We start from the raw sequence: 18,566 nt of genomic DNA on the forward strand, positions 1-18,566 counted from the left end.
CCTATCGCCAGCTGCCACAGCCGGCCACAGCGCCCGCCAGGCGCGACACAGGCCTCACCTCAACCGCCTCGCACCGCGAGGGCGGGAGCGGGAAACCTCCCCTCACACCCAGCACGGGGGGGGGGGGGGAGGGGCGGCCGGCCAGCCCTCCCTCACGGCCACCGCGCTTTGAGACCCGGCTGGCGCCGGACACGCCATGTCGGGACGCCCCCCGCCACCAGAACGGCCGGGCTCGCCCTCGCCCTCCGCGGCCCCCCCGCTCTCTTCCCGTAACCGCCACCCGCCAGCGGCGGCCGCCGGGAACCGAAACTAGCAGCCCCGCACGCATGCGCACACCGCAACCACTCCCACCCGCCCGCCGACCGCCGGAGGTGTCACCAGCTCTGCCGAGCCCTGCACCGCCCCGCCGCCGCGCTCCCGGCCAATAGAAAGAGAGCGCGCATCGTCCGCCCAGTGACGTCACCGGCCTGCCCCGCCCCTCCTGCCCTCAGCTCGGAATCTAATGGTAGAGAACGTGCAGCACGGGGCTCTTCCCCGCGCTGTCCCTACGTCATGAGCTACCCCCTCCCTTCCCAAAATCCGACCGGGCGGCGGGCCCAATCAGGATGCTCGGCGCCCTGGCCCCGCCCCACCCGCCCCGTGACCTCGCGGCCCCGCCTCCGGCGACCGAGACGTGATTCCAATCAATGGGGTAGGAAGCGGGGCGGTGGCCCCGCCCCCCGGCTGTAATCCCCGTGGCCCCGCCCCTTCTCCGTTCCCCGCCCCTCCCCCTTTCTGCTCTCCCCCCCGCCCCCTCCCCTACCGAGCGCCTGGCGGCGGCGGGAGGCGGCGCAGCCCAGTCCTGTCCGTGCGGGCGGCGGCGCCTCCTCGGGCTCGGCGACATGGAGTGCGCGGCGGCGGGGGCCGAGTTCAACATCCTCCTCGCCACTGACTCCTACAAGGTGGGCACGGCCGGAGGGCGGGGGTCACCTCTGCGCGCGCCCTGCGGGGCCGGCGCCGCCGCCGCCGCAGCGGTCCCAGCCGGGCCCAGCCGCTGGGGCGCTCCATCCGCGGGGCGCCGAGCCAGGCCGTGCCCGCAGCCGGCGTGTCCCTTCCCCTGCCCGCCTCTCCGCGGCGGCCCGGGCCCCTGAGGCGCGAGGGAGGGTGCCCGGCCGGGCGGCGACCGTTGGCGGCGCGCGGGGCGAGCGGGCCTGGCGGGGGCTGCCCGCCCGTGAGCCTCCCCGGGCGCAGGGGGCCGCGCGCGTCCCCACAGCCCCGCCGCAGCCCCCGGCCCCCCCGCGGGGTGCCCGGGGCCGCGCTGGGGGCCGCCGTCCGCGGCGAGGCGAGAAAGAAAGTGAAACCGGGCGAGGTGGGCGCTGCCGTCCCGCCGCCCTGCGGGAGCGGAGCGGACAGGGCGGCGAGGGGCGGCCATGGCGGGCACGCCGGGGGCGGGGGCCGCCTGCCGGGGCAGAGCATCCTCCGGGCCGCGGCAAGCGCGGCGCCCGCCGGCGTCCCTCTCCGGCCACGGGAGCGAGCGCACATGTTGCCTCTCCAGGACTGTGAAAGCGAGAAAGGCAGTTACTCTTCTTTTCCCCTGTCTGGTTTCTCCTGCTTTGCTCAACTTGGACAGCGAAACTATGCTGGTTGCCTACGCTTAACTGACTCAGAGCGCTCTAAGGAACCCGCTGACTCGAAATATGTATTTTCTAGTCATATGTACTTTCTAGTCATTGCAATGTCAAATTTTGCAGGCAAAATCCCTCATTCATAGTAGGGAATCTGACTTCGCAGTCCTCCATTCGTTCCTTGAAATTAATGTTGTTTGATCAGCAATGGTCAGGTACAGGCAGCTGTCCATGCTCTGTTTCGGTCCACTAGAGGACTGAGTTCCGGCCCAGAAGCTCTCCGAATGCATCAGAACATGAGCGTGCCCAGGCCTAAGTCCTACTTCTGCTCTGTGTTGCGTTAACGCAAACAGTTTCTGGACACTGGGCAGAGCTAGCATGTGACTCCCGGAGTCTGGCCTTATAGATGTGCCCTGTATCTCCTAGACTTTGAAAAACTTAACTTTTTTCTTTGGGAGCTGAATTTGCAATGTCAAAGAGGTTGCTGGTGCCCTAAACAAAACTAGAGTAACCATACAGTTTATCATTGTCTTTGTGAAGTATTTATTAAATATTTGAACACTCGTGTAGTTCTTTTTTGGACTACTTCTAGACAGAAGAGTAAACAGAAGAAAATGGCCAGGTCTTCTTACTGACTAATTACCAAAGTACAAGCCTCAGTAAGATGTTCTGATTGCTGACCTGCATAGCTGTATCTTTGCCAGCTCATCTTTGATGATATTAGTGTTATTTGATGCTACATAAAGACATTATTTTTGTGAAGAAATTCTTAACGCTTATTATTGTTTGAGGGAGTCTGTGTTGAAAAACTGGAAGAAACTGATAAATCTTAGAGCTGCTCAGTCAGAGCATCTTAACACTGCCATTGAGGGGCAGGGAAACTGCTTTCAGTACTGGCTTAATCTAGCTGCAGTACCCACTCTCTAAGAACAGTGTTTAAGTGTTCATTGTTAAACTTGGTTCAACTATGGAAGGCCCACTTTTTCCTCCATGTTTGAGACTAATCACAAGTAGACCTTGCAAACACTAAAGCTTGGAAAACATGAAGTACTATAGGGTTGGGTTTAAACAGTATCCATTTTAAATCTAATTTGCATAGCACTTTTGTTAACTTCGCTTTGCTTTGGGATTAGTAGTACTTTGGGATTAGTAGTACTGAGGAGCGCTGGTATGACAGGTGACAGGTCTGCTTCAGTCTTATATGTTATTTTAAATCAAAGATGTTTTGGTAGCATTCTATGAGTGGTAGAAATCTTAAAGAAGTCAAGTTAAAGGCCTAATGTTTTTCCTAATCTAAAACTATGGGTTTGGATAAAGTTTACTGTGACAGTTTGGAGTATGTCTCATTATATTAAGAACAGTTGGAAATGACTGCTTTCTTAGGGCCATTTAAAGTGTCTCTCTCCCTCTATGCTTTGTTCCCAATCTCAAGAGCTCTAACGTCTTTGAACAATGCTTAAACAAGTAGCTTCTTATATCTTGTTAGGTAGTACAAGCAAACATCACTTATCTTCTCCCTGGATGATATGATCATTTCCTATCAATGAAACACACTTAGTGAAAGCACTTTCTGTAACAGCTGCACTAAAATAGCTGGTAGTTTGCAACATCCAGCTTTTTTACAGGAATTACAAAATACTCTGACTAGTAGTTTAAAAAAAAAAAAAAAGGAAAGAGAGAGAACTGATCTTGTGTCTTTTTCTTTTTTATAGATACTTCAGCCATGTCCGCAGTCTGTGTGTGCGCAGTACCATATATAACAAAATCTGAGGAGAAACTTGTATCTGTTTTCAAAAATTTACTTGGTGATTCTACTGCAGTAGATGGTATCCATACAAAGTAATGTCAGTGAAAAAGTCACATGAAACAGCTTGGAAAAAGAATTTGCAGGCTGTCCTAAACAGTACTACCCTAGCTCAGGCAGCTGTCCATAAGTAAAAAGTTTAGTATCTCAGGGTGATATCTCTAATAACTCATAAGTCTGAGTACAAACAGCATTAGCTTCAGTGTTGCAGTTCTGTGTTGCTACAATTGGAAATTTGGGCAGGAGAGAAAATTGGTTGCTGGTTCTGTGTCTATATAGAATTCGAAAACAAGTACTGTAAGACCAACTAATACGATGGTTAAACAATATTCTGTTGACAATCCAACATGCCCTCCTTTTAAACCATCTTCCTATCTGTCTGTGAATCATAGGACATTTCCTCTTAAGTCACAGAAGATTGTCAAACATTCAGTTTCAAAATCTTAAAAACTAATTGTGAAAAATAATTGAGTTTCATGCTTATTTCCAGTCTACTAAGTATTTCTAGATAGGAATCGTTCTCAGTGGGTGAATCTCAGAGACTTACTACACACTGGACCCAGCCCTGAGCTTCTGTTGCGAACGGTTTACAGAATTGTACAAGTGCTCCATGATATTGATATAACAATATAAGTATTTTTACAACTTTTTTTTTTCTTTTTCCTGTGTACTTTATTCTGTATTATTAAGCTTCTTCAGTCTTCCAGCAGGATGATTTCCACAGATACTAAATGCTATCCCCTCAGAGTCTGGGCATGGGGTCTATGATTCTTGCTGATGAGTAAAAGCAGCCTTTTTACTTCTTTGGTTACTTGTCCTTTTATCATCACACTTTCAAGAGAGTCACAAATGCAGTGTTGTCTGGGGAATGTCTTTGTGTGACTCTCCAGGACAGAAATGATGTTTTTAATATTGGTGTTTTCCATTAGTGACTTGGTGTGACTGAAAAAGGGAAGCATTTGAAGTTAAAATTCTTGTTGGTAGCTTGAAAGCTGCAAGTGAGGGGATGTCAGCAGGCTCCTTGAAGTTCTTTGTTCCGCATACACGCGTGCTGCATGCTTCTTATTGTTCTGTCCATATCAAGAAGTTCCTACTTCTTTTTTTTTTTTTTTTTTTAATGAAAGAGTTAATGTGTCCTAGCCTTTCCCTTCCTCTCAGCTGGGCTGTGTCATTCTTCCCCATGTTGTTCTCTCTCTCATCACCCTCTGAGATGGTGAGGGTTGTGTTCACTCATCATGCTTCCCAACCCACGGGATCCATGTCCTCCAGTTCTTCATTCATCTGATGTTATTTCCTGATACACTACCTGCCTGTTTTCTTTCTATCTGATGCCCAATGCTCTGGTTATTCCATGTTTTCAGATTATTTCTTTCTGCACAGGCAATAAATCTTCAGAGTATCAGTAGTCTGAAACTGTGCTGAGAGGATGAGCTTAGGAGAATTGTATTGTTCAGCTGGAAGATGTTAGTGACTGACATACATCGACTGGACCTCCTAAGCATGTGCCTGAAGCTGTATATTCTAGTTTTCCATTTTTCATCAAAATCAGCGATCTTCTACCTGTTGAAGAATTGAATGTTCTGAAATTTTTGGCCCAGGTTGGCTGCAGCATGAGCTGCAAGTGAGGAAATGCTATCAAAATGAGGACTGAATGTTGTTCGCTAAAGCAATAATAGCTTATTTTGCTTTTACCGGTAAAATGTATCACTGATGCTTGGAATGTTTTGTAATTAAGCTGATAGCTGTAATAAGTTGCCATGCAATTACCCTAGAGGAGGAGCTGACTTGCTATGTAGACTATAAATGAGGTCTGTTTCTGAATTCAGTACTTTCTGGATGCTTCAGTGAAGCTTAAAAGATACTTTTTAACACTGTATGTCTTATATTTCGAATTTAAAATATTTATCATTGTGACTGACTTTTTTTACTCTGCATGGATGGTAGAAGAACACTTGCTTCTGAAGCACTTCATGTGTGTGTGTATTTATCCTCAGGTTTCTGACAGCCTGTATGTTATTTAGAAAGCTATGGGTATGCAAGGAAAAGACGTGTATTCTTTAATTTGTTGGGATTGATTAGTATTTAATGACCGTAAAATATTCCTGTTCAGATGCACTTTTTTTCTTTTTTTTAATTAAAACCTTTTGATGGGGATGTGAATGTGTTCTGCTATCTCCTGTGATGCTGTCAGTGGAAAGCATTGGAAACTTCCAGACTGACCTTCCTTGTAAGGAACGCTCTTTGCTGTATCTAGGTCCATTATCTTCCACGTTTTGATTTACAGTGTTTAAGCCTTTCTCACTCTGTACTGTTACAAATCCCAAGTCATCACTGCTCTAAAGAAACACTGTAAATGTACAGAATTCAGATAATTGTTAAATTAATGGAAAGTCCCTCTTTCTTGAGTCACTGCAGCTTTTATTGTTGGAAAGTTGATGTTTTTCCATATTCATTAAAGAAAAGAAAACTTGTAGCAATATGTGAAATAGTGCAGCTGACTTCACAAATGTGTAAACAGTAAACATAAGGCATTTTGTCATCTTTGTTATGATCATCTTGGATGCAAAACAGGAATTTTTGGTGGCAAAGAAATCTGTCATAAAGCGTTACCGTTTTTTAAAACATTGTATTTTCTCTGAGCAATTTAGAATATATTTAGTTCTAATGCTTACACTTGACTTTGTTTTTACAATGAATGTGAATGTGGTCACTTACAGCATCTCTGCTGATATGTGCAGCTTCCATAGAAATTCAGGTGCTTGCATGCTGTCCTCATTTTTCTTAGTACTGACAGATATCTTAACTTTTTTTTCCCTCACCTCTGATCCCCTCGTCTTTCATCCTATATATAAGAAATGGTGGATGGTGATAGAACACAGAGACATCAAAATGGTACAATGGGATCAGCCTTCAGTCTTGCATAATAACCTGCCTTAGTGTAGCCCGCTCATCTCATAAGAGCAGATATCTCCCAGTGTTTTTGCTATTAGGTCTTAAAAAGTATCTTTTTCAGCATTTGCTTCAGTTATGCTGGTTCAGTAAGTCTGCTGGAGGTCTCTATAAGGCTACCTGTCTATGGTAACTTGAAGCTCATTTATGACCAAAATAGTAAGATTTTACTTGATTATTAGATTTTTTTTTTTATTTACACTTGCTAGCAAGCATCTTGCACTTCACTTCCTATTGTTGGATACTCTTTTTATTGACTTCTTAAAGATTGATTCTTCTGAGGTTTCCTCTTGCATTCAGATAACCTCATCCTTTAACCATACTGACTCTTGATTTGATTTTGCATTTCCATTTTTGTCTGTGGTATATTTTTCTTTTGTGATTGCTTTGGTAACTGCAGTAGCCTCCCTGTTGAATAGAACTGCTAGTCAGTTTTTTTCCTGAAGGGGGTCAGCAATTTACATTACAACTGCTGTTAGTTATGTTTCATCCCAGTGACGTATATCTGATAAAGCATTCCCTTTGTTCTTGAGTACTGGTTCATCTCCTCTGCTGTCAACAGTGTTGTTTTCCTTATAGGTTACTGGCAACCTTTCCTTTCAACCGCTCTATTGGTTAAACCTGATAAAGGTTTAGGTGAGACAGTCTTGGCATCTTTCCACAAGAATTTCGAATAATATGTAATACTGGAAGTTAAGGGGATTTTAGAGGTGCTTTGCAGAAGTATACCCAATGTTAATGCCAGAAGCACCACTGCATCATCTAACTCAGTAGGTTGTATATGGGCATGAAGATGACCCAGATACATCTCTTCAAGTATTAGTTCTTTCAACAAGACATTCTAGCACTGCTTCCCACAACTTTAGCTCTCATTTTTATTTGTCACTTTTAACAGGCTAAGGTCAATTTTCACATACGCTGGAATGGGCTATATCCATTTCAGTGTACCAAAAAGGCTTGCACTACAGTGACCAGTCTGTAAATTGAGCCCTAATTACTTGCTGCACAGCCTAAAGTACCCCAGCTGAGTGGCCTAGCTACCAGCTTCCAGGATGAGGCTCCTCCAGATTTATTTTCCTCCTCTTTCCATAATTTTTTGTGCTTCTGGCTATACAGTGTCTTGGTTTCAATAGCTGGGTTGTTCTGCACACATTTTGCACTAAAGATCTTTTAATATAATTCCAGAACATTCCAATACCATTTGATTTGAACTGGTCTTATTACTTGTAAAATTTCAGTACAGGCAAAATCCTACTGGCTAGATATTCTGGGGGGGGGGGGGGGTGCCTTTTTTTTTTTTTTTCTCTCTCCACTCTAGACAGGGCTTTGAACCATCCTTCTGATTGTTCATGTTAAGCATCTACCGGACCTAGCTGAGTACCAGGAATGAAAAGGAACTTGGCCACACCTGAGTTCTCTACTCATGTCAGACGTAGGTTTCATGTTTTTAAATGGTTGAGATGTCTAGACTTTAATAACCCTTTAAAGCCATTTCATTAATATGGTTGCTATCTGTTGCATAACACAGCTCGTGGATTATAAACATAGTCTTTTATGCCAAAAATTGTCTTATCTAGCTTATAAAATGCAGCCTCTACCTCAGTCTGTTCTTTTTTCTTGTGATGAATACCTGTTAATTCTTTTCCTCCCAAAATTTAACTCTTAATGTTTGATGGATTTTTCTTGGATGGCTGATCAAAATGGAATTTGTGCTGCAAGTTTTTGTCAACTGACTGACTTAGTTTAGTTAAGTAGGTGTAGTCCCAGTGGAGATATTCTTTGTTCAGAGTACTGCTTTATTTTGATTAAATTTAATAAGGAGTTAGTACAAGTGGAATAAAAGTGCTCTATTTCAGTCATAACATAACATTGTTGTAGATGGTTGTTCCAAGGCTGTTCGTCATAATTTGTGTAGAGAAAATCTAAACCACAGTTTTCAAACTAAGTATTGAAAGACCGTAGAGCTACTCTGGGGTTTTGTTTTCTCTTAAGGGTCTTCTAGTCCCAGTTAGGGTTGGGGGGGGTTGTTTGTTTTCTGTTGAGAAGGGGGTTCCTATTGAGTTTATGATCACTCCTGCGTATCAAGAGTCCATCTATACCAGTCCTGCTTCTGTCATCCCCAAACTGAAAGCACTGATTTATCTCATCAATAACATCTTGATTGGTAAGTCATAAAATATATTTCAAATGTTGTCCATTGGCACTGATTTGTCTTTGTACTCTTCCTTAGAATACAGAAAGATGCAAAATTTCATCTGACAATAACAAAAGTTCAGGCATCCTTATAAACCTAGTTTTCATTGTCTCAAGTGCCTTGTAGTTTTGTTTCAATGGCATTCTTTGTCTCCCTTGTGAAATGTTTCTGCTCCCTAGGGCTTGATCTTTCCCCAGACTTTTTTCAACCAGACGTTTCACTACATACCAAACCTCTGGAACATCACTATGGTAGATGCATATTATTTCCCTGCATCATAGTAGTCCGGAAATCCTAGTTAGCAGTTGGAGCTGTCATGGTGCTTTGTAGGTAAATGTAGCCTACTAGGTATGGTGCCTGTGCCTAAGAGCTCGAAAGCAAAACAGATAAACCAGATAAGTAATTTTTGACTGACAGATGAGGACTTGAGGTGCACAGTGAAGCAACTTCGCACAGTAGAAACCTATAGCAGAGTTTCGGAATGGATCTAGAGCTTCTAAGTTCCAGTAAAACACCTTGAGAACAGCGGAAATAGGTCTTGTGTTTAACTTCTCACATACCTCTACAGTGTGCCTGGAGTAAGCAAAGGTTGGAAAGCGTGGTATTTTTTACTGAGCCTTTGAAAAAGGAGTAGTTTGTGAGAAGTTTTGCAGACATGTTCTATACCCCAAAGGGTGTTTTGATTTTATAGACAAAACTAATAGCTTTGTGGAATGTGAAAGTAAGCACAAGTTATTTAGAATTACAGATCTAAAGATTGCTTAGATGTGAAATATCTTAACTTCCAGGGATGCATACTTTTCACTCTGTTTAAATAGATTCTAATGTGTGAGGAATAAAATTGCATCTTACAGATATAACTGTTGTAAAATTAGTAAATTGTCATCTTCAAATACTTGAAGCAGTATAATTTATCAATTGACACTTTTATCATGAGCATTGTTTTTGCTTAGGTTTGAATCCTTAGAAATAACTTTTTTCTGGACAATAGGCGGTGTATATTTTCGGATAAAGATCTAATTTAGTAAGTCAGAAAAAGTAGCTAAATCTGTGATAATGTTTGAGGAACTTCAGTAGTTTTTAGGTTGCTTGACTGGCACTTTCAGTCCGACTGTTAGCATTCCAGCCTGATTTCAGCCCTCTAGTTCTGGTCAACAGCCAGAACACCTTGTTTTGTGCTCATGCTTCAAGGCAGAGTGAGGATGGGAAGTCCCTAAAGAAAACTGTATTTAAATGTAATAGGAAAAGGTGGCACTAATTCACTGTGAGCACTGTACACTTTAATTTGGGGTTTTTAATCCATTTGATAGAGAGAAATGTTTGACTGGAGGAGATGTCTTTGAACTGCAAAAGCCAAAGTTTTTATTGCAGATGGTAGCTAAAGATCACACAAGCTTTCATTATAATATAGGTGTTGACTTCAGCAACCTGCCCATGTGAGTTAACTTGGGTAATTCAACTTTGTCAAAGAAACCTGAGCAGTCTCACATGGATATAGTTTTCTTAACCTTGCTTGAACTGTTGTGAATAAAAATAACAGCATTACATTATTTTGTTCTAGAGCATGTTACAAGGAATTCTAGTTATTGGCTTGCCTAATTGTTCCTGGGAAGTGTGCTATGTGCGTTTTAAGCTACTAGGCTCTGTGTTGAGGGCTTACTCTGAAATTATGAAGTTATTGGATGCCAGTAGGATGAAGAATGGAAATAAAGTTAAACAAAATTTTCTGGTGATATAATCAAATCAAGAAGGAGCTTCAGCTAAAAGTCCAGTCCTTTGCATGGTTACAGAAAAGAGTAAAATTTTTCACACAGTTGCTGTAACTTACTTCCGTGGTAACAGTGCGAAGCAAGGAGTTTCTGCTTTCCTTGCCTTAAAGTAACTGAAACGTCTAATGGTTTGTTTCATGCTCTTTTCTCGGAGACCATTCAATGCCCCTATTTTTGTAAGGGGACGCTGTGCGTATTCATACTGTCATTAGTTAGAAAGGTATGTCAAATACAACTTGTTTTTTCAGACTGCTTCATAGTAGTGTGGGGTTTTTTTGTTTGTTTTCCTTCAAGTGTGATAATACCCGGGAAAGAATTCTCTGTGTACTGGCAGTGTGATTTACGCTTTTGGAAGTTCTGCATAGAACTGACATGTTATAATTTGTGGAGGGAGACATTTTCCTTATAGCTAGAATTGAAGCTAAAGCCAATTGGTGTCTTTAGGTCTAACATTATTAATAGTAAACATTCTGCTTTTGGAGTGGTTGTGGTACTAGAACAGAATAGGTTTGTGCTCCATTAAATGTGTCTGCTTTGCAGTGCTTTGTTTGAAGTAAAGGCAGATAACTTGCAATGACAAGCTTCATATTTGAAAACTCATGCAAGTAAAAATAATGGAAAGATTTTTAAACTGCCTTTTTTATTATCTGAATGTTTCCTTGCAGCTTTGGAAACCCAAACACAACAGCATTGTGCTGGTATAGGAGAACCAGAAAATGCAATTGAGCAGTCTAGTTCATTGTCCAAGCTGAGTGAATTGCTAAATATAAACAGCCTTTGAGAGGAAAAGAAAACTGTGTTTTTAAAATCCTTTAATATACAGTTTTAGTAATACAGGTAAGGGAAACTTTCAAATATTTTATTTTGAAAGTGTCAGAGATATATTTTAAAAAGCCAGGAGAATAAGGAAGAGTTTTTAAAACTATCTATTTGTAAAGCTATCTATTTTCCAGTTTCTCATGATATTAGAAACTACATTTTTAAGGTGACTTGGAATAAGAAGTAGCAGCAAGTAACTTTCAATGATCTCATGCTTGAACCTGTGAATCTACTGGGCTTTACAGAAGAATTCTGATATGCCTTTCACGCTTCTCTGAGTTTTGCTCTGATGTATTATGGTGCTTTACTCTGCCTTAGGGACAGTTTTCCCTTATAGAATGTGTAGATTTGTTGATAGACTTTTCTTTTGGTCATAATTAAAAAAAAAAAAAAACCTTTTGATAGATTTTCTTTTGGGGATGCCTTAAGCTGATTTATAAATTCTTTAACTTAAACACTGATAGTATCAAATTTATGTCATTGTGTATTCATTTTGTGTAATATGGAATTGTGGATTTTGCACGGAATTTGCTTTTTACCTCTTAGGAGATACCAAAGTTGCAGGTTAAAACTGTGTTTTTTAGAGTGCAGTAGTTTCAAACAGTGTATTACCCTAAATAAATCTTTGGGTAGGTTTACTAGTTATCAGTTGCTAGTACAAGCTGTTATGGTTGAATCCCCCATAACATCATATGTTTATATGACCAATTTCCATGTAACATAGGCTTTCAGACTGCAGATTTTCTTGCTTGATTTATGCCTATTGTGAACTTTTCTTGAAAATTAGAAAAAGGGCCATATAGCAATCTCTGTGGGGAGATGCAAACCTCTGATAGATTTTGTGACAGCATTACCAGCAGTAGCAGGTTTGTAAGCTGGCTTTGACATAATCAGAGTTGGAGAAATCCACTCCACTCACGGTAAATGAGACACTTGGGTAAATGCCATTGTCAATGCCTTATTGAGCCTAGATGGCTTTTATTCTGAGCCATATGACTGTAGCCTTCAAAACTGCAAGCAGATACCTCCCTTTGGTAGTGGCAAACAAATTTTTACTTCCTGTTGCTGTTAGGTTTGGCCAAAGTGCAGCAGAGGGAAAACTGACCAGGCCTGTCAGCACTCACTGCTGCTTCTAAAAATCCTAGCCAGTGCCTTTGCCAGCTATCAAAGTGAAGTTGTCATAGGAGTGGAGGAGCTGGGCATGAAAACTATTTACTCAAGGGAAAAGGCCTAACACTGAAGCAAAGAATAAGATAGTAGAGCCAATCTTTTGAACTGAAAACTGGAGAGGGCTAAAAAAGGGGAAATCCCCCAAATATTTTTTGGCTATCCAGAATGCGAGTGGGGGAATAATAGTAGTCCAGAAAAGTTGGGATTACTCCAAGCTTTAATATACAGCTCTGCTGAAATATGTAGCTCTGCTGAAAACTGTAATATGCCCAATGACTTTTGATTTCTTTTGTGCTTTGTAGTGATGTTTTGAGCTCTTACTGGAGTTTTTCTTAATGTAGGTTACACACTACAAGCAATATCCACCTAATACAAGCAAAGTATATTCCTACTTTGAATGTCGTGAAAAGAAGACTGAAAACTCCAAATTAAGGAAAGTGAAATATGAGGAAACTGTTTTTTACGGTTTGCAGTACATTCTGAATAAATACTTAAAAGGTAACTCTCTCAAATTCCAGTAACACTATACCTATGAATTAATACTTTCATTTTTTCTCAACCATGCTGAAGTCATATAGTTGAAACAATTCCCAGGTTATTTTGTTACAGTGTAGGTGCTGACATGCGTGAGATCTTATTTATGTGATTCTGAAGCTGAGATGTCCACCCTCATAAAGTGGTACTGACTTCTGAATTCAGACACCTCTCTACTGTGTTTCTTTATGTCAGTGGGTTAATAAAAATGAAGAGGTGTTCATATCCTAACTTCAGTGGGCTAAATGGAAATGGAGTAAGGCTGTTAACAGAATCACAAGACTGAAGATTTGAGGGAAAATATATTTCACATTTTGAACATAAACTATAGTCTGTGTTTGCCGATTTATTTAGTGTATAAGCTAATAACTGTTTAATTAAATCTCCCTTAAGTTTCTTTAGCCGCTCCATTTAGATCACTTAATATGGCAGCTACATATGAAAGTATTTTCGGTATTGGCATTTTTAAGAGTAGCATCTAAAAATTCCTTGGTGCCGTTTAAGATTTAATTTTGTTTGCTTTTAGCATTATGTGTAAATATCAGCTGTTTTGACCTGAATATGAGTTGCCTTGTGTCAAGCTTTAGAAAGAAAATTTTAGTCATAGCTTATGTGTCTTTACCTTGATTCAGGCCCACAGATATCTCTGCCTATTCTTGTCCAATGTTGATATTAGAATAAAATCAAAACACTTGAAAATCTTATTTTCTTTTGTCTTTAGCCATCTGAGTATTGTTTTCTACCATTTCAAATGACAATTGCTTCTAAAGTAGTAGCAATACTTATTTGAATAATGTGGTTAATCTGTCAGTTCTTATCACAGGAGTGGTTAATCAGAGATTGGTTGTAAACTCTCTCCAGAGGGTTTCTCCCTGGAACACTATAGCTTAATACTTGTGCCAGTCAACTTGCATCTTGTTTTATATACCAGCTTGCACAGTCATGGCACTCCTCTGGGATTAGTACTGAAAGCAAAACTCTTCACAGATTACTGACCAATCGTAAAATGGTAATGATCTCAAATTGTTCCCGAGTAACTTGCAAACCACAAATCTATTACCCTGTTGATTTTCCTAATCTGTACAATAAATTAAAGTAAAAATCAGTTTAAGCATAGCTAATATATTCTGTTTGACTTTGCCTTCAGAAAGAGACATGGAGGATAACAACTTTGGGGGTCTGAACCTTTTTGTTATTTATTTTATAAGTTGATGAATATTGTAAGTTTTTGAGCTTTTATCTGTTTCTGAAACTACAGGTAAAGTGGTGACCAAAGAAAAAATCAAGGAAGCCAAAGAAGTGTATAGGGAACATTTTCAAGATGATGTCTTCAATGAAAAGGGATGGAACTATATTCTGGAGGTAAAAATTAATGAAAATACTAAGAAATCATCATGAAGGATTTGTGAATCAACTGTAGAATAAATATAGCAATTTCTCCTTTAAACAAAGCTATTTTAACCATGATAGTAAAAGGTGGATAAATTTAGCTTTTTATGTTCAGCCTACAGGGAGTAGCAGCTGTCAAAGAATAATCATATAATTGTAAATCCATAGAGAAAAGCAATCTTCATCCTTTCAGATGCCAAATATGGCTTTGGGGGTAAGAAGAATTTATTGCTGCCGTCAGCCAGCTAGAATAAGTGGGGTCTTGTTGGCAAGTCTCTATATAATATAGTGCTTAGTGGTTGGTTGTGTCATTTATATTGCTTTCTGTAACTAATCATAACCATTTTTCTTCTAATGCAGAAAGCATTACAACTTCTTGCATGCGTAAATAGTTTAAGAAAATACATGTTTTATTCAATGGTTTACTAATTTTTTTCAGCAATACTTAGGTTCAACTTTATGAAATACAAGGCTTCAGCACTTCTGATGCACAAAGCCTCCCAAATTCAAGTCTTTTCACATTATCCTTTCCTCTTTCCCTGTTGTTTAAAAAGATGTCATTCTTCAAATAATTGCAAACATCTCTTCTCTGTAAAAGCATCAGATCCAGACTAATAACATTCATGAGAGCTGTTCTGATCTCTGCAGATGAATTAAATATAGTTTCTTTGGGGGTTCTAGTAAATGCATATGTTTTGCATTTGAAAAAGCAATTTTTACTCCCTTATATTTTCCTCTGGATACCCTGACCAAATGTATTTTATGGGGGCATGTATCTGTGAATATATCTGTGTGTCGTCTTGCAAACAGAGTGGACCATAAGGTGTAGAAAAGAAAAGAGAACTTCAACTAAGTGTTGAAAATGGCAGCATGGTAAATAAAAACACAGTTTTCTAAGATGAAGTTATGAAATTATGGAGGAGTTTATAGGGGACTTGCATCCATTTGAAATAACTACAGATGTGAATTCAAACCAAATTCACATTTAAGCTACATTATACATTGGGAACTACTCTCATTAATAATTAAACTAATCTTGATTCCTCTTTGGCTAAATTGAATTAAGACCCTTTTAATGCTGTGTGCCTGTCCACACTGAGTTTTAGCGTAGTTTAACTAATCCCCTTTGAGCTCATGCTTTTTGGGTTTAGTCAAAATAGGCTTCCCAAGTACTTCTGTGCACATAGTCTATTCCTTGATTCCTTTATTTCTTTGATCAGATTTTCTTGCTAAAATGATGAGCATATAAAAACAAGTATCATTTTTGCTTCTTGATCTTAAATACTGGTGACTCTCAAACTGGAAGCGTATGTTCTCTTTGGGTCCTTGTATGCTCCTATGGGCACACGATGCCCCCCACCGTGCTTGCTGAATTCCTGTATGTGTTCAGATACATACCTACCATTGCCTGCTCCCTGGCTCCGCTCTCCCATTGTCACATACTGCCTGTGTGTATAGAGACTAGTATTTGTGTTAGGTAAAGCAGAGGGAGCAATGGCTGTATGAATGAAGAGCCCAAATGAATCTGAAATATACATGCATGAATTTGCACAGAAAATAGATGAATGAGTAAATATTCACAGGGTAAAGGAACAGAAGTGAGGAACGGGCTCTCTGGGGAATGAGCAGATGATGGAAAGGCTGGAAGTGGGCAGAAATTGATGAGAACAGATTGAAATGTAAGCCCTGATTGTTTGGAGGTAATCTTGGGGGAGAAAGGGGGAAATAGATAATGTATTTTGCCTAAAATGCTTACCTGATACACTTAGTGTAGGCTGCAGAGACACCTTAGAAAGAAGTTGATCTGCCTAAAAATTTTAAGAGCTATAATACAGTGCTATGAGTTGAATGTATTAGTTTCCTTCGACAACATCAACACCTATAGCTACTTTTAAGTCTCCTCGTTTTGTTTTTCTACTTGAGTGTACTTTTTTTTCTTCAATGAATCATTAATAAATAATTTTTGGCTTTTGTGAAGGCCTCATTGTTGTCTTTTAATCCAGACTAGTCATCTCCAAGTCTGACAACTAAACCTTTGTGGTATAAAAACACAATTTGCTTCAGCATATTATTGTTCAGAAGAAACTTTTAAACTGTAGTTTTGGAGAGACTTGTGATGTGTATTGGGCAGTGGAGAACATGTATTGGTGCTACTTACAAATCTGTGCAACTTCTCTAATGCAATGCAATTTTTTTATTGCCTTTAAAGAATAGTATCTCATGTGAAGCTTTCTGTCAAAAAGTATTAGAACACAACACGTTTTAAATATTTTTATCAGAGCTTCCAACGTTTGCTCAAAAGTTTATAATTACTGAGTTATTGTTTGCAACTTATTCTTTAGCAAAAGGCATTTTCCACAGAATGTTTAGTCTTTCAGGAATGAAAGACCGTATTTGACAAAAGAATTGACACTTGAGACTGGATTTAATGTTTAGTGAATAGCTGAGATAAAATAGTCTTTAAAATAACTGTTAAGTGGATCTCACTCCAATAAAATAACAAAGTATGCATCTAGACTAAGCAAAAGTGGAATATTTGGAGGGGTCAGGTTTTTGTTTTGCTCTTTTTGAGACTTAATGACTAAACTTTTTTAGCTTACCTCATGAGAAGGGCCAAAAGAAACTGAGCAGCAACTATTTCTTCTTCTGTTTATGGAGCATATGTGTTTTTATAGAATATTTAAGCCTTCCTGAATCAATTTGCACAAGGAATAAAACTGATAACCATCATTCAGTTTGATAAGGAGACTTTCTTTTTTAGGTTACAGGGTTTGGTTTTGTTTTTGATAAATAGGTTTTATGATATACTTGGGTGGGTGCGTAAATAACCCAAATTATTTTGGGGACTGAAAGAAAGAAAGAAAAGGAAAGTTTCATTTTCATGAAAACTACAGCCTGACTTATATCCACTGCAGTCAAATAAAGCGGAAATAGGTCCCAATCTTTCCTGTTGTCTAACAATATTACTGTTTCTCTCACAGAAATATGATGGTCATCTTCCTATAGAAATAAAGGCTGTTCCTGAGGGCTCTGTCATTCCCAGAGGAAATGTTCTCTTCACAGTAGAAAACACAGATCCAGAGTGCTACTGGCTCACAAATTGGATTGAGGTTAGTTTTGGAAAGTTAGCGTGTTTTTCTAAATAAATATTAATGCACTTAAGTTAAAGGATGAATACCTTATTGATTTAAGGGGAATCTCTGTCAGCTTTCATTTTCTGCTTTAAATAAGCATGGATTCTTTCTTTAGCTTTTTTACAGACACCTTTTTTTCCTACCCAACAAGCATTTGTAATAATTTTGGGGGGAAAATCACAACAGTACTTATATTCACAAGAAGAGAAGGAGGAGGAAAAGAGTGAAGAGTTGTGTGTCTATGAGAACGATGGCTCCTGAGATGGTCACTCAATACCTGACCTACCTTATAACTAAAGGTCAATTACTTAAACCCTAAAGCAAACTATTGCAGGCCTTAGTACTTTCTCAGCGGGTGCTGAAAATAAATAGACCTTTTTGTGCCTGATTAAATGCCATGTGGGGATTTTTGAGTCCTAAGCAAATATACACTTAATAATCTGTTGTTTTTTGTTTTAGACTATTCTTGTTCAGTCATGGTATCCAATCACAGTTGCTACAAATTCTAGAGAGCAGAAAAAGATTTTGGCCAAATATTTGCTGGAGACTTCTGGCAGCTTAGAAGGACTGGAGTACAAACTGCATGACTTCGGCTACAGAGGAGTTTCTTCACAAGAGGTAATACTAATTGTCTAACAGCTTGAGAAGTCTAATCCTTCTTAACTATACTTTAGAGCATTGCAGCATGTATCTGTTAACAATTTTATCTAAATACAGCTGTGAATTTATGGATGCATAGAGCGCTGTATTTGGACTTCTGTGTGAGGGAGAGGAAGGAGGAAGTTGGTGGGGGGCGCACACGCCTGAACTGTATCCGAGGACTAGATTGGGAGAGCTTTTCTCCTTGTGGAAACTCTTTCCTGTGGAAATGCATGAAGAGTATATGAATGAAATGGTAACTGAGTTAGAATCTTGCCGTTTAGAACTAATGTTAGGCAGTAGTTGATTTTAGCCTTCTGTATTTGGCGTAGCAACTGAAAGTCTCATCTCTTTCAGACTGCAGGAATAGGAGCTTCGGCTCACTTGGTGAACTTCAAAGGAACAGACACTGTAGCAGGAATTGCATTAATTAAAAAGTACTATGGAACAAAAGATCCAGTTCCAGGATATTCTGTTCCAGCTGCTGAACACAGGTAAGATTTTTCAGCTAAAAAACCTTTTAAGAGTTTGACAAAATATGATTTTGTTTATCCATCTTCG

General features: G+C 40.2%; 1 protein-coding gene across 1 annotated transcript in view; it reads left to right on the forward strand.

The window, feature by feature from the left end:
- Positions 1-807: 807 nt before the first annotated feature.
- The window catches only part of NAMPT (nicotinamide phosphoribosyltransferase), a 31,523-nt gene continuing 13,764 nt past the window's right edge, over positions 808-18,566 (forward strand). Inside the window, exons 1-6 of the mRNA XM_067316353.1 lie at positions 808-941; positions 12,651-12,807; positions 14,102-14,205; positions 17,214-17,342; positions 17,826-17,984; positions 18,363-18,499. Of these exons, the coding sequence (XP_067172454.1) occupies positions 882-941; positions 12,651-12,807; positions 14,102-14,205; positions 17,214-17,342; positions 17,826-17,984; positions 18,363-18,499 (746 nt within the window). The 5' untranslated portion in view covers positions 808-881. The remainder of the gene's footprint in view (positions 942-12,650; positions 12,808-14,101; positions 14,206-17,213; positions 17,343-17,825; positions 17,985-18,362; positions 18,500-18,566) is intronic.

This window comes from Apteryx mantelli, chromosome 1 (genome assembly GCF_036417845.1).
Source record: "Apteryx mantelli isolate bAptMan1 chromosome 1, bAptMan1.hap1, whole genome shotgun sequence".
Classification (NCBI taxonomy): domain Eukaryota; kingdom Metazoa; phylum Chordata; class Aves; order Apterygiformes; family Apterygidae; genus Apteryx; species Apteryx mantelli.